The sequence below is a fragment of the Protopterus annectens genome, chromosome 10.part0, assembly GCF_019279795.1.
Source record: "Protopterus annectens isolate FY-2018-M chromosome 10.part0, PAN1.0, whole genome shotgun sequence".
Classification (NCBI taxonomy): domain Eukaryota; kingdom Metazoa; phylum Chordata; order Ceratodontiformes; family Protopteridae; genus Protopterus; species Protopterus annectens.
The window spans coordinates 380727501-380747666 of record NC_056744.1 but is presented as its reverse complement, the minus strand read 5'-3'; the positions used below and the strand labels follow the sequence as shown (position 1 = coordinate 380747666).

The 20166-nt window shown below is 38.8% G+C and overlaps 1 protein-coding gene across 1 annotated transcript in view; it reads left to right on the top strand.

The window, feature by feature from the left end:
* Positions 1–17153: 17153 nt before the first annotated feature.
* The window catches only part of COLGALT2 (collagen beta(1-O)galactosyltransferase 2), a 1144817-nt gene continuing 1141804 nt past the window's right edge, over positions 17154–20166 (top strand). The window contains exon 1 of the mRNA XM_044085299.1: positions 17154–17769. Coding sequence (XP_043941234.1) covers positions 17543–17769 — 227 coding nt within the window. The 5' untranslated portion in view covers positions 17154–17542. The remainder of the gene's footprint in view (positions 17770–20166) is intronic.

The window sequence follows — 20166 nt, the reverse complement described above, 5'->3', positions numbered from 1 at the left end:
ACCACCTGCATGAAAATCTAATTTTATCACCCACTCAGCATGGTTTAAGACCAGGACACAGCACCACTACCGCCCTCCTATCCTTCCTTGATACAGTTAACCGGGCACGGGATTCTGGTAAAATAATTGCTTCACTTTTCCTTGACCTCTCCAAAGCTTTTGATACCATTTCCCACACTATCCTACTCTGTAAACTATCCACCTTCCAAATTTTTCCCCCCACCCTACAATGGTACAACAGCTATCTCTCCAATAGGCAGCAATCCACCAAATGGCAACAATCTTACTCTCCCTTCCTCAATACTTCTACAGGGGTACCCCAAGGCTCCATACTTGGTCCTCTCTTATTTAGCATCTTTATTAACAACTTTCACACCACTCTCCCACAATGCTCAGTAATCCAGTATGCTGATGACTCTAGAATAATATGCACTGCAAATTCCAGCTCTGAACTCGAGCAAATTACCCAGAATGCTCTCACATCTACTGAATCTTGGATGGTTAACAATCATCTTGCCCTAAATCCAAATAAAAGCTAAACTTGTAATTTGTACTCCTAGGAAAACCACTCTATTTGATAAAAAACTCTTCACTATACAAGCCCAAGACAATACCACTATAGAAGTTGTCCCACACACTAAATTACTAGGCATTATTATAGATGAAAACCTTAACTTTGACCTACACATAAACGATAACATCAAAAAAACACACCAAAAGCTTGGTATGCTCTACAGGCACCAACACTTTCTTAGCCCCTCTACTAGACAAACCCTTGCAACTACCTTTTTATTACCCTCTCTCCTTTATGGTGCCCCTCTCCTCACTAATATCTGAAATTCTACAAAATCCAAACTTGCTATGCGTTACAACAGAATAGCAAACTTTGCCAACAAGGCCACATTCTCATCCCACCACTGTAAGTCATTGAAACAATTAGGGTGGCTGGAACTCCCCCACCATCTCTCATTCACCCAACTAACTACTGTGCACAAAATAATCTACAGACCCACAGACTGTCATGCTCTCTCAACTCTACTTGCCAAATACCATTCCAGCAGGCATCTAAGATCTGAAAATCATCTACTTCTAAAAGTAGAGAAGCCCACCTTACCTGCTGGTCAACTCCTCTATGCCTTCACTGTCGCCAAACTATGGAATTCACTTCTGCCTTCTATAAGAAACACAGGCAGCACCACCACCTTCAAACAAATGCTGAAAAATCATCTCAACTCTTCCTGGCTATGTTCCTGCTCTATAACCTAACCTCTTCACTCTTCTTATATGATTACTAAACTCCTATGTCTTTTGCTGCTAGTGAATGATGATATTTTCTCCATATTTATTGTTATCTTCACTTGTTGATACTGGTGCAATAATACTGATCTCTGTTTATACCACTCTGATTGAATTCATTGATTTCTGCTTTAATGTATATTTTCTGTATATATTACTGTAATCAAACAAACTAGATTCCTGTCTGGTTCGATTCTCAGCTAGAGCGTCTTCTGCGTGGAGACACGCATGAATGGGCGTACCTTCGTTGAAGGTTGTGCATCAGGGCTGGTAACTCGGCACGTAAAAGTCAACTACCAGTCATTAGCGGACCGGAGTTCCGCTGTGGCGACCACTAAACGGGAAAAGCCGAAAGACAAAGAAGATGTGTATATTCTGTATATGTTACTATATTTATTATCTGTAACACTGTTTCTGCTTCTGTACTAATTAATGTTTATATTTTTTCTGTATCTCGTTGGAGCTTTTCTCCCCGGGCCTCCACTGAAAATGGGCTCTTTTAGGCCCAGTGGACTTTTCCCGGTAAACAAATGCAATAAATAAATTATATATATATATATATATATATATATATATATATATATATACGGGAACAAGGGTTGAACTCAGCTAGGCTTGTAAGGGCCCTAGCACCATTAGCCTAGTAACCTCCTATGAACCTATACACATATATACACACACACACACACACACACACACACACATATATATATATATATATATATATTTATATATACATACACACATATATATATATGTCTATACACACTGAGCAGAGTGGAGGACAGGCGCTGACTACAACTCTAATCTGAGATATATAAGTATCCTGTTTTTTGGCTTATTTATTCTGATTATTGCTTCTAGCAATTTATATATAGCACTTTTTATTGCCTGCTGCATACTTTTTACTGTATTTTATTGCATATGGTCTGAAGAAGCGTATCTGGAGATACGCGAAAGCGCTTACCTCAGTCTTTAATAAATTGTTATACTATATTTCTAAACGTGGAGAGTCTGGAGTTTGTATTTTACATTGTATTTTATTGCTGTTAACTAATATGGATGAGTAAATGATTTGTTTGCAGTTAAAAGCATTATGTAGAGTCTCTTTGCTCCTTTATCTGTTTAAAAACTTTCATTTTGTGGCTCACTGCTGTCATAATGATTTCTGTAGTGTTTACTGTCTAAAGAGTGTAGGCTAATAGCTTTAGTATTGGTCTCTACTGTTCCTCCCTTTTGGTGTCTTGTTGTTATACTTGGTGGCTTTGCAGTTGCCCGCTCCTAATGTAAATGCGATCTGGGACACTCCTCCCAGTCTAGTGTCATTAGCTCATTCTACCTAATACAGAGACAACATCTGAGAAGGCCTACTGTTCCCTTTCTTAAATAAATAAATAAAAATAAAAAAATTTCTCTGAATCTCCTTGTGTTCTGACTGTGCTTCTCAAACATTTTGGAAATATAGAGTATATTTTAGTGCATTTATTATAACTGTATTTGCCTTAATATTGCTACAACTCAAGTGCTCTATGTTGCACTGCATCTGAATTTTTTACGTGTATTTTAGCTGCTTTTCTGTATATGTAGACAAGCTACTTATTCTATTGTATTACTGCCTCTTAAATCGCTTTTCAGTTGTGCACTTGCCTTGCTTCATTTAAAAAGTTTTAAATAGCTAATTTTGCAGAGTTTTAACTGCATTTACTGTTTAGGACTACACACTCAAGTGTGTTAGCCTTTCCTGCATTTATTTACTGTATTATTGCATTGTTTAGCCTGTTTTAACCAAAAAAAAAAATACTATCTTGTTTCCCACCTTTCCTAGCCAGTATAGTCCAGATCCCAGGCTTTGCTGGTCTCAGGACTTTATTTTCTGTGTTCAGAGCTATCCAGACCTTGCTGTGGTAGAGGGAAGTCCTACTGCTTACCAGTGGGACTGGTGAGCATTGTACTGCCTATCTAACGGTAGAGGAGTGGTTTCCAGCTCTGAAATTGTAATTTTATTAACCATTTTGGACTGATTTCTGTCACTTTCAATGTTCTGGCTTAAAAACACGTGTGTTTGCACATTTTTCGCATCGTGCAGCACCGTGGGGCTACAGTCAAACTATTCCAGGTGCCAGAAAGTCTGCTCTTCAAATTTTCCCTTAGAACTAGCTGGTTTCTCTGTAGTAGCACTAAAATCTGAACCCCTGTGACTAGCACTTGCTCTAGAACCTGCTGGAAAGCACTAGGAAGCCAGAAACTGATACAAGCACTCAACTCTCCTTGTCAATAAGGAGAAATTAATCATAGGCACTAAACAGCCTATAACTGCAAAGTACCTTGCAAAGGTAAGAGAAAACAGCTCTTGTACTTTACAAAAAAAGCACCTAAACAGGCATGTCCAAGGGTCAGCTTCCGGTGATTTCTCCTGTCCATCTGGTTAATCTGGGCATACTGGGGCAATGCAGCAACTGCCTCATGTACACAGACAACCCTCTTCTCCTACAACCCAACACTACAACCTGTGAGAGATGCACTTACATAGCCAAACTGGAAGCAAACCTCTCTCCGGCCAAGATTGTGCTAGACAGTCAAGAGGAGAAGGTTAACACCTGCACTACGCCTCAAGCAACTCATAGCCCTTCAAAACCCACACTATCAACACCCACACATAGCAACACTAAACCCACATATGCAGAGGCCCTTAACATTAATCTGCTCAAGCAACAAGGACCTCCGAAGCTGAAACACAAACAAACACCAGTCACAACCAAAGTGACACATAGCTCACAACACCAGTGTGCCACACAACAACAGCCCCTAAGGCAAGACAATGTACCCAACACTTTAGTCATAGGTGACTCTATAGTCAGGCACACTGATGTCCCACTCAGCAGGCTGAACAAGAAGAAAATTACACTGTCGGGTGCCAGGATCCGCTAGATAATGCATGCACTCAAGTCACTCCACAACAAGTACAAATACGACTCTGTCATTGTCCATGTTGGAGTGAATGACTTGAGATGTACCTCCCTGGACTACATGAAAAGAGACATGGAAGAGCTCTCGGATCATGTGGCCCAGGCAGTTATGACCCTAGCTCTGAGTAGCATTCTGCCTTCTCCCAGAATGATACCACAGTATAAGGACAAAATGATTGACTTCAACAATTGGCTAAGCTTCTGGTGTCATTTAAAGGGTATCCAGTATCTGTCTGCCTGGGAAGACATGATCGACAAACCACGATGCTTTGCCAGAGATGGTCTGCACCTGTCACCCCTGGGATTCAGGTTACTGGCTAAAGCTCTTGCCACCCCTATAGTGCCTTTTTAGGCAAGGTTCAAAGGACAAAACCACCACTCTAACAGATACAAGCATGCAAAATCTGATGGTAATGCTACTCAATGCTAGAAGTCTAAACCTCAAAATGCATTCTCTCAAGGCACTCCTAAAAATGGAGATCATCTATATCTGTGCAGTAACTGAGATCTGGTTCAAGGCTCCAGAGAGCACCCCTGCAGTACCAGGCTAAAATTCTTACCACACTTTTCGGCCACAAAACCAAGACCGAAACACTAAAGGTGGAGGAGTGTCCATATTCACCAAGGATATTCACACCTCCAGGCTAGTTGCACAACACAATGAATCTGAAATTCTCCAGGTGCAACTAAGACTAGGTAAGACTGCAATCCAAATTGTAGCTTGCTACAGATCCCCCGCCATGCCCCATGATTCTCACTACACCTTTCTAAACATACTGGAAACTGTTAAGATACAACCAAACACCCTAATACTGGGTGATTTCAACTACCCTGCCATTAACTGGGAAAACTACTCGGGTACCAACACCTTTTCCCAACGGTTCTTGGAATTCATAAATTCCAACCCCCTGGATCAACTAATCCATTATCCCACCAGGGGCTCCAATATACTAGACCTGGTCATTACCAACATGGGAGACAGATGCTCCACACCAGTGGTCACCCCCTCATTGGTCAGGTCTGACCATAAGCAAATCACCCTTGACATCCACATCCCACCTCCACCCCCCAGTAAGGAAACCTCCGTAAAAAACTTCTCCAAAGCCAACTTCATGCTACTGAAGTCAGAAGTGACAAACTTCATGACACCCATGCAGACGGGATCTGAAAGTTTGACTGCTGAATCCTACACTAAGGCACTGTATGAGCACATCCACTCATACATGAATCGTGCCATCCCAAATAAAACCAAGATGCTCTCCTCCAAAAAAAGGAAGCCAATCTGGTGGTCCCCTGCTATAAACAGACTATACAACAGAAGGAAGAAACTGTTGCAGAAAAGAGGAAAATTCCAGGAGGCAAAAAACTCCCTCACCAGCCTCACTAAGAAGCTGAGATCCTTCATAAAATCCTCAAAAGCTAGTTACAAAAATAAAACTGCCAAAGATTCCAAAGACAACCACAAAGTATTCTATAGTTATGTCAAGAATCTAAATGGCAATGCTCAGATCTGCTCTGAGCTACAACAGAATGGCATTAAATATACTGTTCCCAAGGATATTGCCAATATCCTGGCAAATCGATTTAGTGCCAACTTCACCCCCCCTCACCTCCTAAAGGGCCCATCTCACACAGGTAGAAACCGCACTCTCCAAAGCTAAGAATACAGCATCCATGGGACCAGATGACATTTCGGGCTGTGTACTACATGGACTACAAAATGAACTGGCACCTCACCTAAGTGTCACGTTTAATCATAGCCTCACCCCACACTTCATGCCCACTGAGTGGCACACAGCTACAGTTATCCCACTCCACAAGGGGGGATCCACCTTGGATCCCAGGAACTACCGTCCCATCAGTCTGATGAGCCTGATCTGCAAGGGCATGGAACACATTATCATGGAACTTATAAACAAAGACATTGGCAACCTTCAAACACTGGACCCTACCCAGTTTGGGTTCATGAAGGGCCGATCTTGTCTCCTGAACTTGACTGACTTCTTCAAATCAGTCTCCAGAGCTGTTGACGAGGGTAAGGCAGTCCACACAGCCTATCTGGACCTCTGCCAAGGCCTTCGACACCACCCCCCACTCTGGAATCATAGATAAACTTGCTAAGAAGGGCATAAATCCCTACGTCGCTCGATGGGTTGCCAACTGGCTTACTGACAGAACCCAAAATGTAAAAGTAGCCAACTCCAAATCCAACTCCTGATAAATGACAAGTAGAGTACCTCAGGGTTCAATCCTGGGACCACTCTTGTTTGGCATCTACTTCTCTGAAGTACAGGACAACACCAAGGGACTCTGGCTAACAAAGTTCGCAGATAAATGCAAACTGGGAGCCATTATTGAATCCCCAATTAATGTGGATATTCTATAAAAGGGCCTTACAGAAACAGATGCCTGGTGCCACAGCCATGGGCTCAAGCTTAATGCTAAGAAATGTATAGTTATCCCCTTTGGAAAAAAAACATGTACCCATGAATTACCACATAGGTGGCACTACAATAAACATTGAAAGTGTGATGACAGACTTAGAGACACAGGTGGACAGTGGTCTCACCTTCGATAACCATATTGCCACAACAGTCAGGAAATCCTTGTATGTGGCACACCTCATCACTAAGGGCTTTACATCCACAAAAAAGGAGGTCATTGTCCCACTGTACTCATCTCTCATTAGACCCACTATAGAGTATAACATCCAGTTTGGTATGTACCTCACAAGACATCTGCAACAGCTGGAAAGGCCGCAGAAATACCTCACTAAAAGAATCACAGGCCTAAAACAGATGCCATATGCTGACCGTCTAAAAAAACTCCAGCTATACTCTGCGGAATATCATCTACTCAGAGGCGATGTCTGCTTAACATACAAGGCCATGTCAAACCCTGAGCTGTTCGACATGCTCCACTTAAAGAAATCCCAATCCCTCAGAGCCACATGCTCCAGGGATCTAAACTATGTCATCACAATGAACAAAACATGCTGGAGGGATAGGTTCCTGACCCAGAGACTCACCATACTCTGGAATAGACTGCTCATACATGTCAAGCAGAGCGCCTCTTTGACCCTCTTCAAAAGGAACCTTGATGATTGGATGGGAGATAGGAAATTCACCCGGGGGATCATGTCAGTCGCCCTGCTAGACAGGGGTCCAGGGAAGTAAATATTGTGGGAAGAAATATCCAGGGAATTGTTATGGCTAGGCTTGTATAGGCCTTAGGGCCGATAGCCTAGCACCAACCTATGAACCTACAGATATATATATATATATATATATATATATATATATATATATATATATATATATATATGTGTATATGGGTCTATGTCAGTTTACTGAATTAACATATGCCCAAAACTCTTGCTTCTTCGTAAATGCAATATTACTAACACAGAGAAATCGCTGTGCAAACACCTGTGATATTATCCTTTATTTTAAAAAGCGAACAGGAATCCACTTCATCAATAAAACAATAAATCAAACTTAAGATGGTTTAGCGCTTTCACCCACTCTGTGTGGGCTTCTTCAGAACAGCGTTACCAATTTTCACATACATTTAAATAACTTTTTAGGCGCCAAAAAGTTTAAAAAAAGGTCTGCCCTTAAAGTGATATCACTCAATATATCTCTGTGTTTATACTAGGTAAAGCTTTAAAAATTCATTTATGCACTGTATATACGTGCATTCTAATTGTATATAACTGTACTCAATGTACAAAGATATTAACCAAAAATATTAGACAAAATATTATATAAATTGTTAAAAAACATAAAAATGCTAAATATTGATTCTACATTTGTAATAGTACATATGAAAATGATATAAAAAGGATATAAAAACTACTATACACTTACAATGAACTATGTACAATTCTGAAAAACTTATCGGCAATCTCTAAGACCAAACCTTCTTAATAAAATATCTCTTATTGCCATTATTTTTGTAAATACTATTTTACATAACATGTAATATTGACATTATAAATTCCATACTAATAATATTCACACTATACATTCTGCATGACTCTAATACTCCATCCTATTTACTTAACACTATAATCTATTAATTAATATAGGTTTAATTGATATGTGATCATTCATATTTGGTGGAGTTGATGCGTCTGTATACAATTGCCACCATACTTCTCTAAACCCCAAAATTCCTTTCCTATTGCCTCCTTTTGAATTATGTTTTATGTGTTCTAATATGGCAAATCTAAAATTGTGTGATTCTCCATACTTTTCTATATGTCTATACAGTGCATTGTTACTATCCTTCTTTTTGATACTATATAGGTGATCATATATCCGCTTTTTAAAAGATCTTTCTGTCTTCCCTATATAGTATCCAGAACATATACTGCACTTTGCCATATAGATCACATAGTTTGTATTGCAGTTGCCCTGTCTAAATCTTATTTTGGTGTTATTTATATTGTCCAAAATAATTTAATTTTCTTCCATTATAACACAGCACTGTTTACAGCTTCCACATCTACTAGTGGATTTATTGCAACTATTAATTGTATTTGTCTCTTTATTCGTCCCTCTGTGCTCTAAAGGTCTCTTATTACTTCCCATCTTATACACAAAATGTGGTTTGTTACCTATTAACTCTTTCAGTTCATCACCCACCAGTAATATTTTCCAGTTGTTTACCATTATTTTTGTAATCTGATATACATGGGGACTATATTCCAGCACAGAGGCACGTTGATATTTCACTCCTTCGTCTTTCAATTCCGTACTGTTAGTTATTCTATTCTTTCCCTTACATATTCCTAATAATGGTGGATATTTTTTACCCATTCCTGAATGGCATACTGCTTAACATCTGTCATCATTTCCTTATTATAATCTCTTTCATCAAATAATCTAGTTATATATTCTAATTCATCCACCATTTCCTCATAACTAGATGTCATGCTCGCTGCCCTTATACATTGCCCTTTGTATATATTATATAAGTGTTTTCTTGGATGTTTGCTCGTATACTGTAAATAATCATTGGAAAATGTACTTTTTCTATAAATACGAGATTTAAATCCTTTTTCATCATGGGAAATAAAAGTATCAAGATATGCTATTCCATTACTACTAACAGAATGCGTGAATCTGAGAAATTCACTACTGGAATTCAAGAATGTTATAAATGAATCAAGTTCTTCTGAACTCCCTTTCCATAATATGTAAATATCATCTAAAAATCTAGAATAATGTCTCACATGCTTAAACATATTATTGGGAAATACAACTGTCTCCTCCCAATCCAACATAACCAAATTAGCAAAATTTGGTGCACATGCTCAACCCATCGCAACAGCCCTATTTTGTCTGTAATGTTCACCTTCATAATAAATGTAGTTATGATCCAATACCATAGACATGCAATCCATAATCAAACATATCTTTTCCCAATCTATATCTGTATGTTTTCTGATACTGTTACAAAAGGCTTCTAATCCTAATTGTTTCAGAATGCATGAAAACAAATCTATTACATCTGTCATTACATATAAACATCTTTTTTGTTCGACATGAATGGGGAGACTACCTAAGAATTCCCAAGAATCTTTAACCAAATGTGAAATTTGCTTATAGATATCTTTCAACCAAGTATCTACTGCTATCCCTAACAGAAATGTATTAACTTTTGGTGTGAAATAGTATTCGGAACCTTTGACACATGAAGGAATATGGCTAAAACTACTGTCCAGTATTTCTTAGCTTGTTAATAGTACTGACAAAGTTGTGAAGGGCAGTTGTCCTATGGTTTGGTTGGCTTGGTCTGTAGCCACGTTGGTTGTGTGATATTATTTGATGATTTTGAAGGTGTTGCATTATTTGGGCTTGGATGCACTTTTCAAGGTCTTTAGATATGTGGAATAGGAATGTGATTGTTCTGAAGCGTAAGTAATCTGTTCAGATGCCTCCTTCGTGAATGAAGGTGTGTGTGTGGGGGGTAGATATGATTTTTCCAAATTGCTAAGAAATAGGATTCTTTGATAGATCTGTTTATTAAGATGGATATGAGGCAGGCTTAAATAAACTAAGATTATTAAGGTAAGTCCTAATTATTCTGGGATGGTTTTTTTGACAGCGATGGTGGTAGGTTTATGTTTGAATAGATGATTTTTTATAGATTCCGTGGGACAGGTTGATTAGGTAAAAAGCCAGGTATGGTTATTTGAAGAGGCTGCTGAGGAACCAGAGCTGGAATTTGGTTTTACATTCGAGGTTGTGGTGTATATAAAGAGCTATTGAATCTGGTGCTAATTTTAATAGGTGATTCATTTGGGAATGGTTTAGGCTGAATTGCGTTTACAAGATACAGATACTTATTAAATGATCACCAGAAAAGTTTAGGTGGGGTTGTAATGGCTATTCTGAAGACTGCAGTAGTATTTGGATTTACTGCCCTTATTTTGTTTGTGTTAGGTTTCTTAGGTGTTTACAGAGTTGAAGGGTCTGTAGGATATTTTGTTTTAACCAAGTGTTCCAGGCATTGTCTCTGTACACATAATGCACCTAGTTGTAGCTGAGACCCCATGGAGAAACATTAGCTCTCACTCTTTTCCAGCATGAGGGGGGTAACTCACGTAGTATAGTTAAAAAAGCATTGTTAAACTCAACTTCATCTTGAGGTAGTGTTTTACTGTGGGACACCTGTATTGCCTTAGGGTATCTATAAATACATCAATGCGGGTGGTATCTGGGGGCAGGATACTGTAGCAAAGTGAAGTCTGAGTATAGTGAGTACAAGCAGATTGGGCTAATCCCTGAATGAAGGACACTAGTGTTTCTCTGCAGAAACAATGTATGGGGCTGCCACTCTGAGTTCCCCTAGCCTGCAGTCTATCTGGGTGAATTATAAAAAGAAATACTGTTTCAAGTACACTTTGGTTATTTGTAAAATGGAAAGTTCCATTACTGGATTCCCAGAGAAATTGCTGTCTTTAGTTTTGCTTGCAATCTTAGTGTGGTGCCTGTACCTTGGCAGCCTTTGCATGGAGAGAAGACTTATATTTCCAATCACTTACTAACCCAGTGTTACCTGGCTTAGGTTAGGCTGCTTTTTTTGCCAGGGCCTTTGTCTGTTTGGACTGTGATGGTCCATGTTATATTAGGCTTAAACCTATAAAAAAAGTCTATGTTGGCTTCTGCAAAATATCAGGCAGATTACTGGGTATCTTATAGGTTTATAGCTAATTACTAGGCTAGCTGCCTTAATGGGCCATTCTAAGCCTAGCCAATTTCCCTTCCAAAGGCGAGAATAAAACATGGTACCGTCTGTCTGTGAGTCAAGCACATTAACCATTATACTAACTCCCACAATTATGTAATTGTGGAGACTAGTTGCATTGCAACTTTTAACATACATGTTTGATTTAAGAAATACATTATCACTTTTGAAGTCCTTACTTAGTGCTCCCTGAGACTTGGGGGGGGGGGGAAGAAACCTTCTGTCTTTGTGGAGGAGATGCAGGCATCTACATTATTAAATAGCACTGAATTGGAGAATTGAACACTAATACTTTAAGGGATTAGTGTCCCTTAATGTGTTAGATATTTGGGGGGTTAGCAAGCTTTTGCCATTGCATAGAAGATATTTTTTCTTGAGCAGTGATGTGGGGTAATTGGACAGTGATGTGGGGTAACTGGACACTAATACTCTACTTCCGGTTAGGGGACTTGAGCAGCAGCTGAAGAAAATGGATTAGACTAGATGCACCAAGGATGATAACTGTTCAAATAGTTAGATAGTTTATTAATTTGACAAAATAATAAAAACTCTTTGATTGCATTATTTATTGATATTACAAGTATGTTGTTTGTTATATTGTTTCTATATAATGATTTGTTGTGATGCATTGCTTTTGCTATTAATAAAAATATTATTTATTTATTTATTTATTTATTTATTTTTGTTGTTGTTAAGAATGTTAGGATGGTATATCTGTTCTGGTCTTCACTTACCAGTTTACCTAAATATGTAACTCATCTTATTTAATGTTTCTATTACTTCAAATAGAACCTGACATTTAGTCAAAATTTTCTACTGAGAATACCAACACTAGCAACTGGTCTACAACTTTAAATTCTCTGGTCCTTGCATTTTTATTGCACATTCCTTGTTGTATAGCTTGGGCTCTTCCTGTGTATTCCAAAACGTCAGGCTTCACCTCACCACTTTCAGTCTATATTGTAAGTTGGTGTAATGTTCCATAACACTTGTAAATTGTGTTTTTAATTATTTCTAAAGTTTTTCGGGCAAGATCTAATAATTCATGAGGGTGCTTACCACATAATAACTCAAAAGGACTAAACCCTGTCAAGGCATGTTGCATTTCTTGAATGGCAAACAGGAGGAATGGTGTTAACTGGTCTCACTTTTGACATCTTTCTCAGCAACCTTACTCAACATATAATTTAATATTAATTTAAAACATTTCACTAATCCATCCATCTGGGGCTGATACACTGTGGTTTTTAGCTGTCTGACACTTAAGCATTAATACTGTTAATGCATTACTATGTCCTCTCCTACCAACACAGGCACTGGGGTCTGGGGTCCCAGCAATAGAGTAAGGGTTAGGTAGAGGAATAGATTTGGTGGTCTGCATTTTTATGTAGCGTGTGTCTAAACTGTCTTGTGAAGTGGTACTGTTATGGAAAGGGTTTTTCTAAGGTAAGGTACAGGGTTAGGGTTAGCATGCAAAAGTCTCCACCAAGACACTGTTGTATCATATATAATTTAACAGTCCACCAAAGCAATCAAACTTACAATAGTCAACCATTGTAGCTTAGCCTTCAGGGGAAACAGAGCATGAAACGGTCATTATTTGTTGATTTTCTGGAAAAATAGCATCAACTCCTTTATTACTTCTGCAATGATGACAGCCCCTACTATAAAAAAAATAATTCACTCTTCACAGAAGTATTTGAAGTGAGAAGAAGGGACAGAATCCACTCCAAAATGTGGAACATTATGTCCGATGATGTGAAAAAAAATTGGTAGAATGTGGGAAACTCGCTAACACATTTAATTAGGAAGCTGACATGACATTACAGTTAAAAAAACTTAGAAAAAGTTCTATTGGTGAATTGGTTAATGCTTACAAAAACTTATATTGTTGGACTAGTACGATTTAATATTATTTCCATAGCTATCTGTTGGCAACTTCTGTAAAAAAAATGAATGTTTGACAGTACAATTCAAAATAAATTGGCATGGAGCAAAGAACCTTTTAGAATTAGACTGAAGGAGGTGCATCATGATGAGGTACAATGAGATCTGCAGCAGGCTGATACACTAAGCACATGCTTGGAATGACAACAGGGAAGAATCAGGGCTGCAGGAGAACCAGAGTGTGGTCCTGTTATCACTCTTTCCCAAAATACAAGCCAGTGTTTGCATACCTCTCAGCTTCAGAGCAAGAAATCTGGACAAGGCTGAAAATAATGGGGGGACAAAGATCCAAAAATAGGGTTAAGTTACAAATATTGCTCTTATAAACTCAAATAGTTGCTAGAAAAACAAGATTTGCATTAGCTTGCACTTTCAGGAGGCTATGAAGTCTGAAACATTTATTTTTATTTATTTTATTTTACATTTGTTGACCGGGGTAGTCTAGCTGGATATATTTCCATTTTCAGTAGAGGCCCGGGGAGAAAAGCTCCACACAGAAATACACATAAAAAGAAAAAAAAACATACAATCAAAAAGCAATATCAATAATAACAAATGGCAATATCAATGTCAAAATAGAAACTTAATTAAGAAAATATATCAAAATTATAACGTGTAAGAGTAACTAAGATTCATGTTGCAGGATGAGATGACAGTGAGAAAATATAGGGTGACAAGTCGTTGTACAGAGAGAGTTAGAGGTTAGCAAAAGGGTAAATATCAGAGAAAGAGGGCAATATCACTATAAGTGGGTAAAACATAAAATGTTTGTCATTATTTAGTAACTTCATTTTTCAATGATTTGCCAGAAAACCACATACTTTATGAGGAAAAGACCGAAAATATGAGGCAAAAATCTGAACATTCTGTGAAAATCTGGACAGTTCAGAGGTATACATTAACATTCACTAAATCAAGAGAACAAGCTGGACAAAACATAAAATAATGGGGGAGAGGAGACAAAGGCCCAAAAATAGGGACAGATTTAAAATATTGCTTTTAGAAAGTTGCTAGAATAACAGAATATAATTTTAACATGCATTTTCTGAAGGATATGAAGTTTGTCATTTTTAGTGTCTTCAGATTTCATTGATTTGCCAGAAAACCACAAATTTTATGAGGAGCAGACCAAAAATAGGAGGCAAAAATATGCACATTATATGAAAATCTGGACAGGATTGAGAGGTCTGATCAAGACATGTAGCACAAACCTCTTCACTCCAAACCATAATATAAGAACCATGGAGAACAGCATCACCAAAAAAATACAGATTAAATATAATGCTCTTTGGGACCAATAGCGCTGTTATCCTATGATAAATATACAGAAGTGCTGGAGGATACATGCTGGCTGCTCAACTAATTGTAAAGGTCTCTGCCGAGAATTATTAAATGTCACCAAACAGCTCTTTACATTGTCCGCCAAGGCCTATAGGATTTGGTGAGGTGGTTAAAAAAGTCATAAAACACAAGTGAAGATGAATGGAATACAGGACAACACAATGTCTGTCTTAATGGGAGAATAAAAACAATCCTGGGAAGCTCACAGGGTTGTTTTTTAATTCTCCTAGGAAAGTAACCACTGTACTTCATTTCCGTTCAACCTTGTATGTGTTGCATTTTTTTATTTTAAATTATCCTTTGCTACGTTTTGCAGAACTCTAAATCTTTGACAGCTCTCCCTTTAGGGGAATAAATTCAACCTGTAACACCAGTGAAAATGACCATGACGTAACACCCCCGGTATACTGTACTGTACTATATCCAATTATCATTCCATTTGATTTGCACATTTGTTGTCGTGGTTACCCCCGCATCCCACGAAAGCAAAACAAAAAAACAGAGAGTCTCCCACCCCAAACAATCAAAACAGCTATTTAAATAAAAGATGAATGGGTAGGGGGGCTTCACTACACAATGATGCAGCAGCTTAGCGCCTTTTAATAAAATTGATAATTACTTGTAATTCAAGGGCCCGGAGTTGCTGACATACGTCTAAGGGTGATGTAGCATCTGGGTCAGTGAGCAGCATTCTTTTTGGAAGGGCTGACTTTAAAAAAGAAAGACATTTGCGAAAGCACATTTTTAAAGACTGTATTACCTTATTTCCACTGATATCGCGTTATGTAGCGTACGTTATGATATTTGTAAGAAATTATATTAACGCAAAACAAGATAATACATGGATGCAAGCTCTACAACGTCGCCTGATACGCCTCACAGCAAGAGGTTCCCTTGTTCGATTCCCAGCTGGGGTGCCTTCTTTACAAAATCTGCAGGTCCTGTCTGTGTTCGCGTGGATTTGCTCCGTTTTCCTCTCACATTCCAAAGACGTACTGTAAGTGGATTGTACACGTTGACCTAGCCATAGTGTGAATGTGTATTATAGAAGAACAACCGAGGCATTGGCAGCGCTAGCCACCCAGCGGTGTATACCTTGGCTCTAGATGCTGTAACAGTTAAAGTGACCGACCCCATGTGAAAAAAGGGGTTGTGGCTGAATGGACTCCTAGTTTCAGGTTCCCCTCCTCCCGTAACAGTATGCAAGTAGGGTTGCCACCTTTTCAAATGCCCAAAGTGGGACATTTTTTGTAGAAATATGAGATTTTGCAGGACAAAACATACTCACGGCTAGTGCAAGGAACAGAGCTTCACTTTTTTGCCAATAAAAGCTTATTTTTGTAGCATTTGCATTGCTTGTGCTTTTTCATATAATATTTATGCGTTTCCGATATAAAATAACTGTTTTATGCAACTATTAAAGAAAACTGAAGAAATATGTTCTGTCTTAAAATATCAGGACATTTGCCATTTTTTAGTTTTTTTCGCAGGACACAACTGCCCAAAGTGGGACTGTCCCTCGCAAAGAGGGACAGGCATAATGCAAGCACACCACTAAAACGTCCCTGATTTTGACTCATATTTTAGGTCTGTCCCTACTTATCCCTCCTAAAACTGGTGACTTGGAGAAATGGTGGTGCATTACAGTTAATAAATAACAACAATAATTAGAGTTACAACTTATTTTAATTCAGAAAATAAATGTATATTAATTCGCATTCTCTTTTTCTGTCAATTTCTCAGGTAAATAGTACTAATATTTAAAGTGTCCCGGATTGTTCCTGATTATTTTTGGATTTGCCCCTGATCCTGTTGAGAGCGATGCTCACAACGGCAATTTAAAGTGCAGATTTATTGAATTCAAGCTCCCCCTTTTTATTCTTGACCGTAGGCATAACATATTACTGTACAAAACGAGGGTCACAGTTAAAGGGGGGGGGGGGGGGCAAAGTTAAACATCTTGTCAACAGAAATGCACAATAAATAAAGAAATAAATAAATCAATACATAAAAAGTAGATTCGGTGCGGTATCCCAGAAGACGTGCCGTTTTAAAGTTGTATCTACACAGAAACGGATTAGCATGAGTTTCAAAAGAAGATTTAGAATTCAGCCACAGCTGTTGGTGGGAACATAAACCCAGCGCTAAGTTCACACCGGGAACTATAACAAGACTGGGACCATGCAATTTATACTCCATTAGGTAACATGATACCGTGGGTGGGGTGTGTGACGTCGGAGAGGTGGGTGTTACTTTGGTCAGACTGAACTCGAACCGCAATTTTAACAGTGTGAGGCTGCCCGAGGGGGTGGGGTACAGCGGGAGGTGTGTTTTTAGGGGAGGGACGTAGTATAGGAGGGCTGTGACCCTTATCCGGCTATCAGGAGAGTAACTAATAATCCCACAACAATGCCCCCCTCAGCTTGTAATGAGAAAGGGCTGCCTTTCCTTGGACCCCGGCCAGCTACAGACTCTTGTTCCAAAGCAATGCAAAGTTCTGTATAAACCGGCTGTTGAATAACTAAACTCATTGACAGGTTCGGCTGGTGCAGCGCCAACCAGGACACACTCTGTTTATACAGAGCATATAGCTTGCACGGACTAGTAAAAGCCTCCCCGTAGGATCCGCATTTTGGGGAGCACTCTGACGAGTATCGAACCCCGGTACAACTACAATAAGTGTGAGGGTTTGCAGAAAAAATAAAATCCCACACAACCATTCCTGGTATCTAAACATGGCTGCACCCAGGGTACGAAAGATTGCCTGTGAATTGTCCGTCTGGTTACTCATGCTGTCTCTGGTCACTGCTGCTGAATGGGAGGAAATGTCACCAGCAGAATCGCCGCTCCAGAAGCCTACCGTGCTCCTCGCGCTGCTGGCCAGGAACGCTGCCCACACGCTACCCTACCAGTTGGGCTGCCTCGAGAGGTTGGATTACCCCAAGGAACGGATTGCAATCTGGTAACGGGGCTTTTATTTTGTGCATAGGTGGTGTGGGGTACCCCAGTGGTATCCGATCTGGTACTTCACAGCTAGCTGACCAGCTCTGCATGTTTAAGTTTAGGGGAACGGGGAGATGTAACCTGGTGGGAACTCAAGCCGAACACGCGGAAGTAAAATGCAATAAGCGCGCACACAACGTGTTTTGCAGCTAGTCAAAATTTGATAAAACATTGCTCAAAGTTTGGCAACGTAACTTAGATTAACAAATAATGTGACGTTGATCTGTGTTCCTTGACACTGTGATTTTTTGCAGTGATGCACTGAGCATACGTAGCAAAGTACCGGGTAAATAAGAAAAAGTTGTCTGAAATTAGTTGACAAATTTTAAAGGGTATATACTACAAGAAGTATGTATAAGAAAAGTCAACATATATTTTTGGTGACAGAAACACCTATTTTTAAAGACTAGCCTCAGAAAATATTAAACGTGTGGACAAATACTGCAAGATGTATTTTATGTGGACTGGTTGTTGTTTTGGGGCACATTTGCTTGCTTTTTGTGATTTGAACAGCTTTGTTTATTTTAGTTCACCTAGGATTACCAATATTATTTCTGCCTTGGAATCATTCCCCTCAACCTGTTAGAACAAGAAATCTGGACAAGGGCACAAATAATGGGGGGATAAGGACCCCAAATAGGGACACTTTAACTATTGCACTTACTAACTTAGAAGGTTGATAGAATAACATGTTTTGCATTAGTATGGATTTTCTGAAGGATATGAAGTCTGAAATCAAATGTGTGCCATTATATTCCAACTTCAGTCCTCAGTGATTTGTCAGAAAACCACAATTTTATGAGAAACAGACTAAAAATACGCGGCAAAAATCTGGACACTTGAGAGCTATGCTTGGGATACTTACTATCTGTTAAGACTACAACAAATTATAAAACTGTAAAATACACGCATTTCTTCGACATCAGTATTATTTGTTGGATTCTTTTAGTGACTCTTTTGGGTTAGGACCGAAACTGCAAATTAAAACACTTCAGTGTTTGAATCCAAGCAGGACCATTTTTTGTTCTTTGCACTTATAAATATCATAAATATGCACTGTTCTTCTGCATATTGACTCTTAGGCACACACACTTCTGACCCCTCTGCTGTGAGAGACGATGCATTGTATATTTCTGCACTGAAGTTTATAGACAGCTTTATCCTTTTATTTTTCTCCCACTGCTTGGTCTACTGTCCTTGAAACCCCACCTGAGCTACCTATAGAGCTCCAGTAGTCAAAAGCATTTCTCTCTAGGGACTTCAGCCCTGTAACACTTCAAAAATCCTGATCAAGCAAGTTAAATACCATGATTACTGTGAACTCCATTTGCAAAGAAGGACTTAAAACGGAAGAATTCCCAGCTCTGAACTGCAGGATAAAATAAGGAAGCTGACAGAAATCTGTGATGGTATAAACCCACAGACAATTGCAGTGGTTGTACACTGAATCATTTTACTTCTACAGTTCCATGTAAAAAAAAAAAAACAAAAACTGCCTGGTGAGCTGAGCACATTTTTGAAGTTGCAGCTGCCTCTCGTTTTTAACCCCTGAGGCTCCATGCATCAGTCTCTCTCTTTCTACTACTACTAGTAATACTTAGCTAACCCTCATGTGACACATTCTACTGCACCACTCTACACTTTTCACTCAATCTTTTGCTTAACATATCTACTCCTTCCCACTACTCACAAACTTTAGTCTAACATCCCTCACTCTATTCAGCTATGCTATCATTTCCACTTAAAGAGATCTGAATCACACAGACACATCAATCTCTAATTGAGATTTGTGTTGATTTATTGTAAAAGTAGTGTATATTACAATCGCATGTACTGTTTACATTTTTATTAGTTTGATGACAGCATTTCACAGATGTGTAGTTTCATACTCTTTTGCGATCTCCCACCAAATGAAATTTTGATTTTGTACTCTGGTTGACATTGAAATTGGTTACTTCTGATTAGTGCTTTCCCTTGGTAAACAAAACGTAAATACATAAAATAAAGCAAATAAATGTTTTAGCAGTAACCTGCCAGGTGAACATAGCAAGGTATGTAAATACTTTCTTGTCCATTATTTTATAATTCTGTCAGGCTGATGATGCAACAGTGTAGAGATTAGAAAAAAAATGTCTTTACTCTCGCGGTACCACAATGCTAGCTGCTACCTAACTTGAACTGTATTTTAGACTTCAGTGTTACCACTGACCAACACAATCATGCAAATAAAAAGATTGTAGTTTTGCAATAAAATGTTTACAGTATGATTGCTTATGTTGAAACCTGTGTGTGTGAGTGAGAGAGGGAGAATGGAAATGGAAGCTATGCTGGATTTAATTCCTGAAGTTATAAAGAA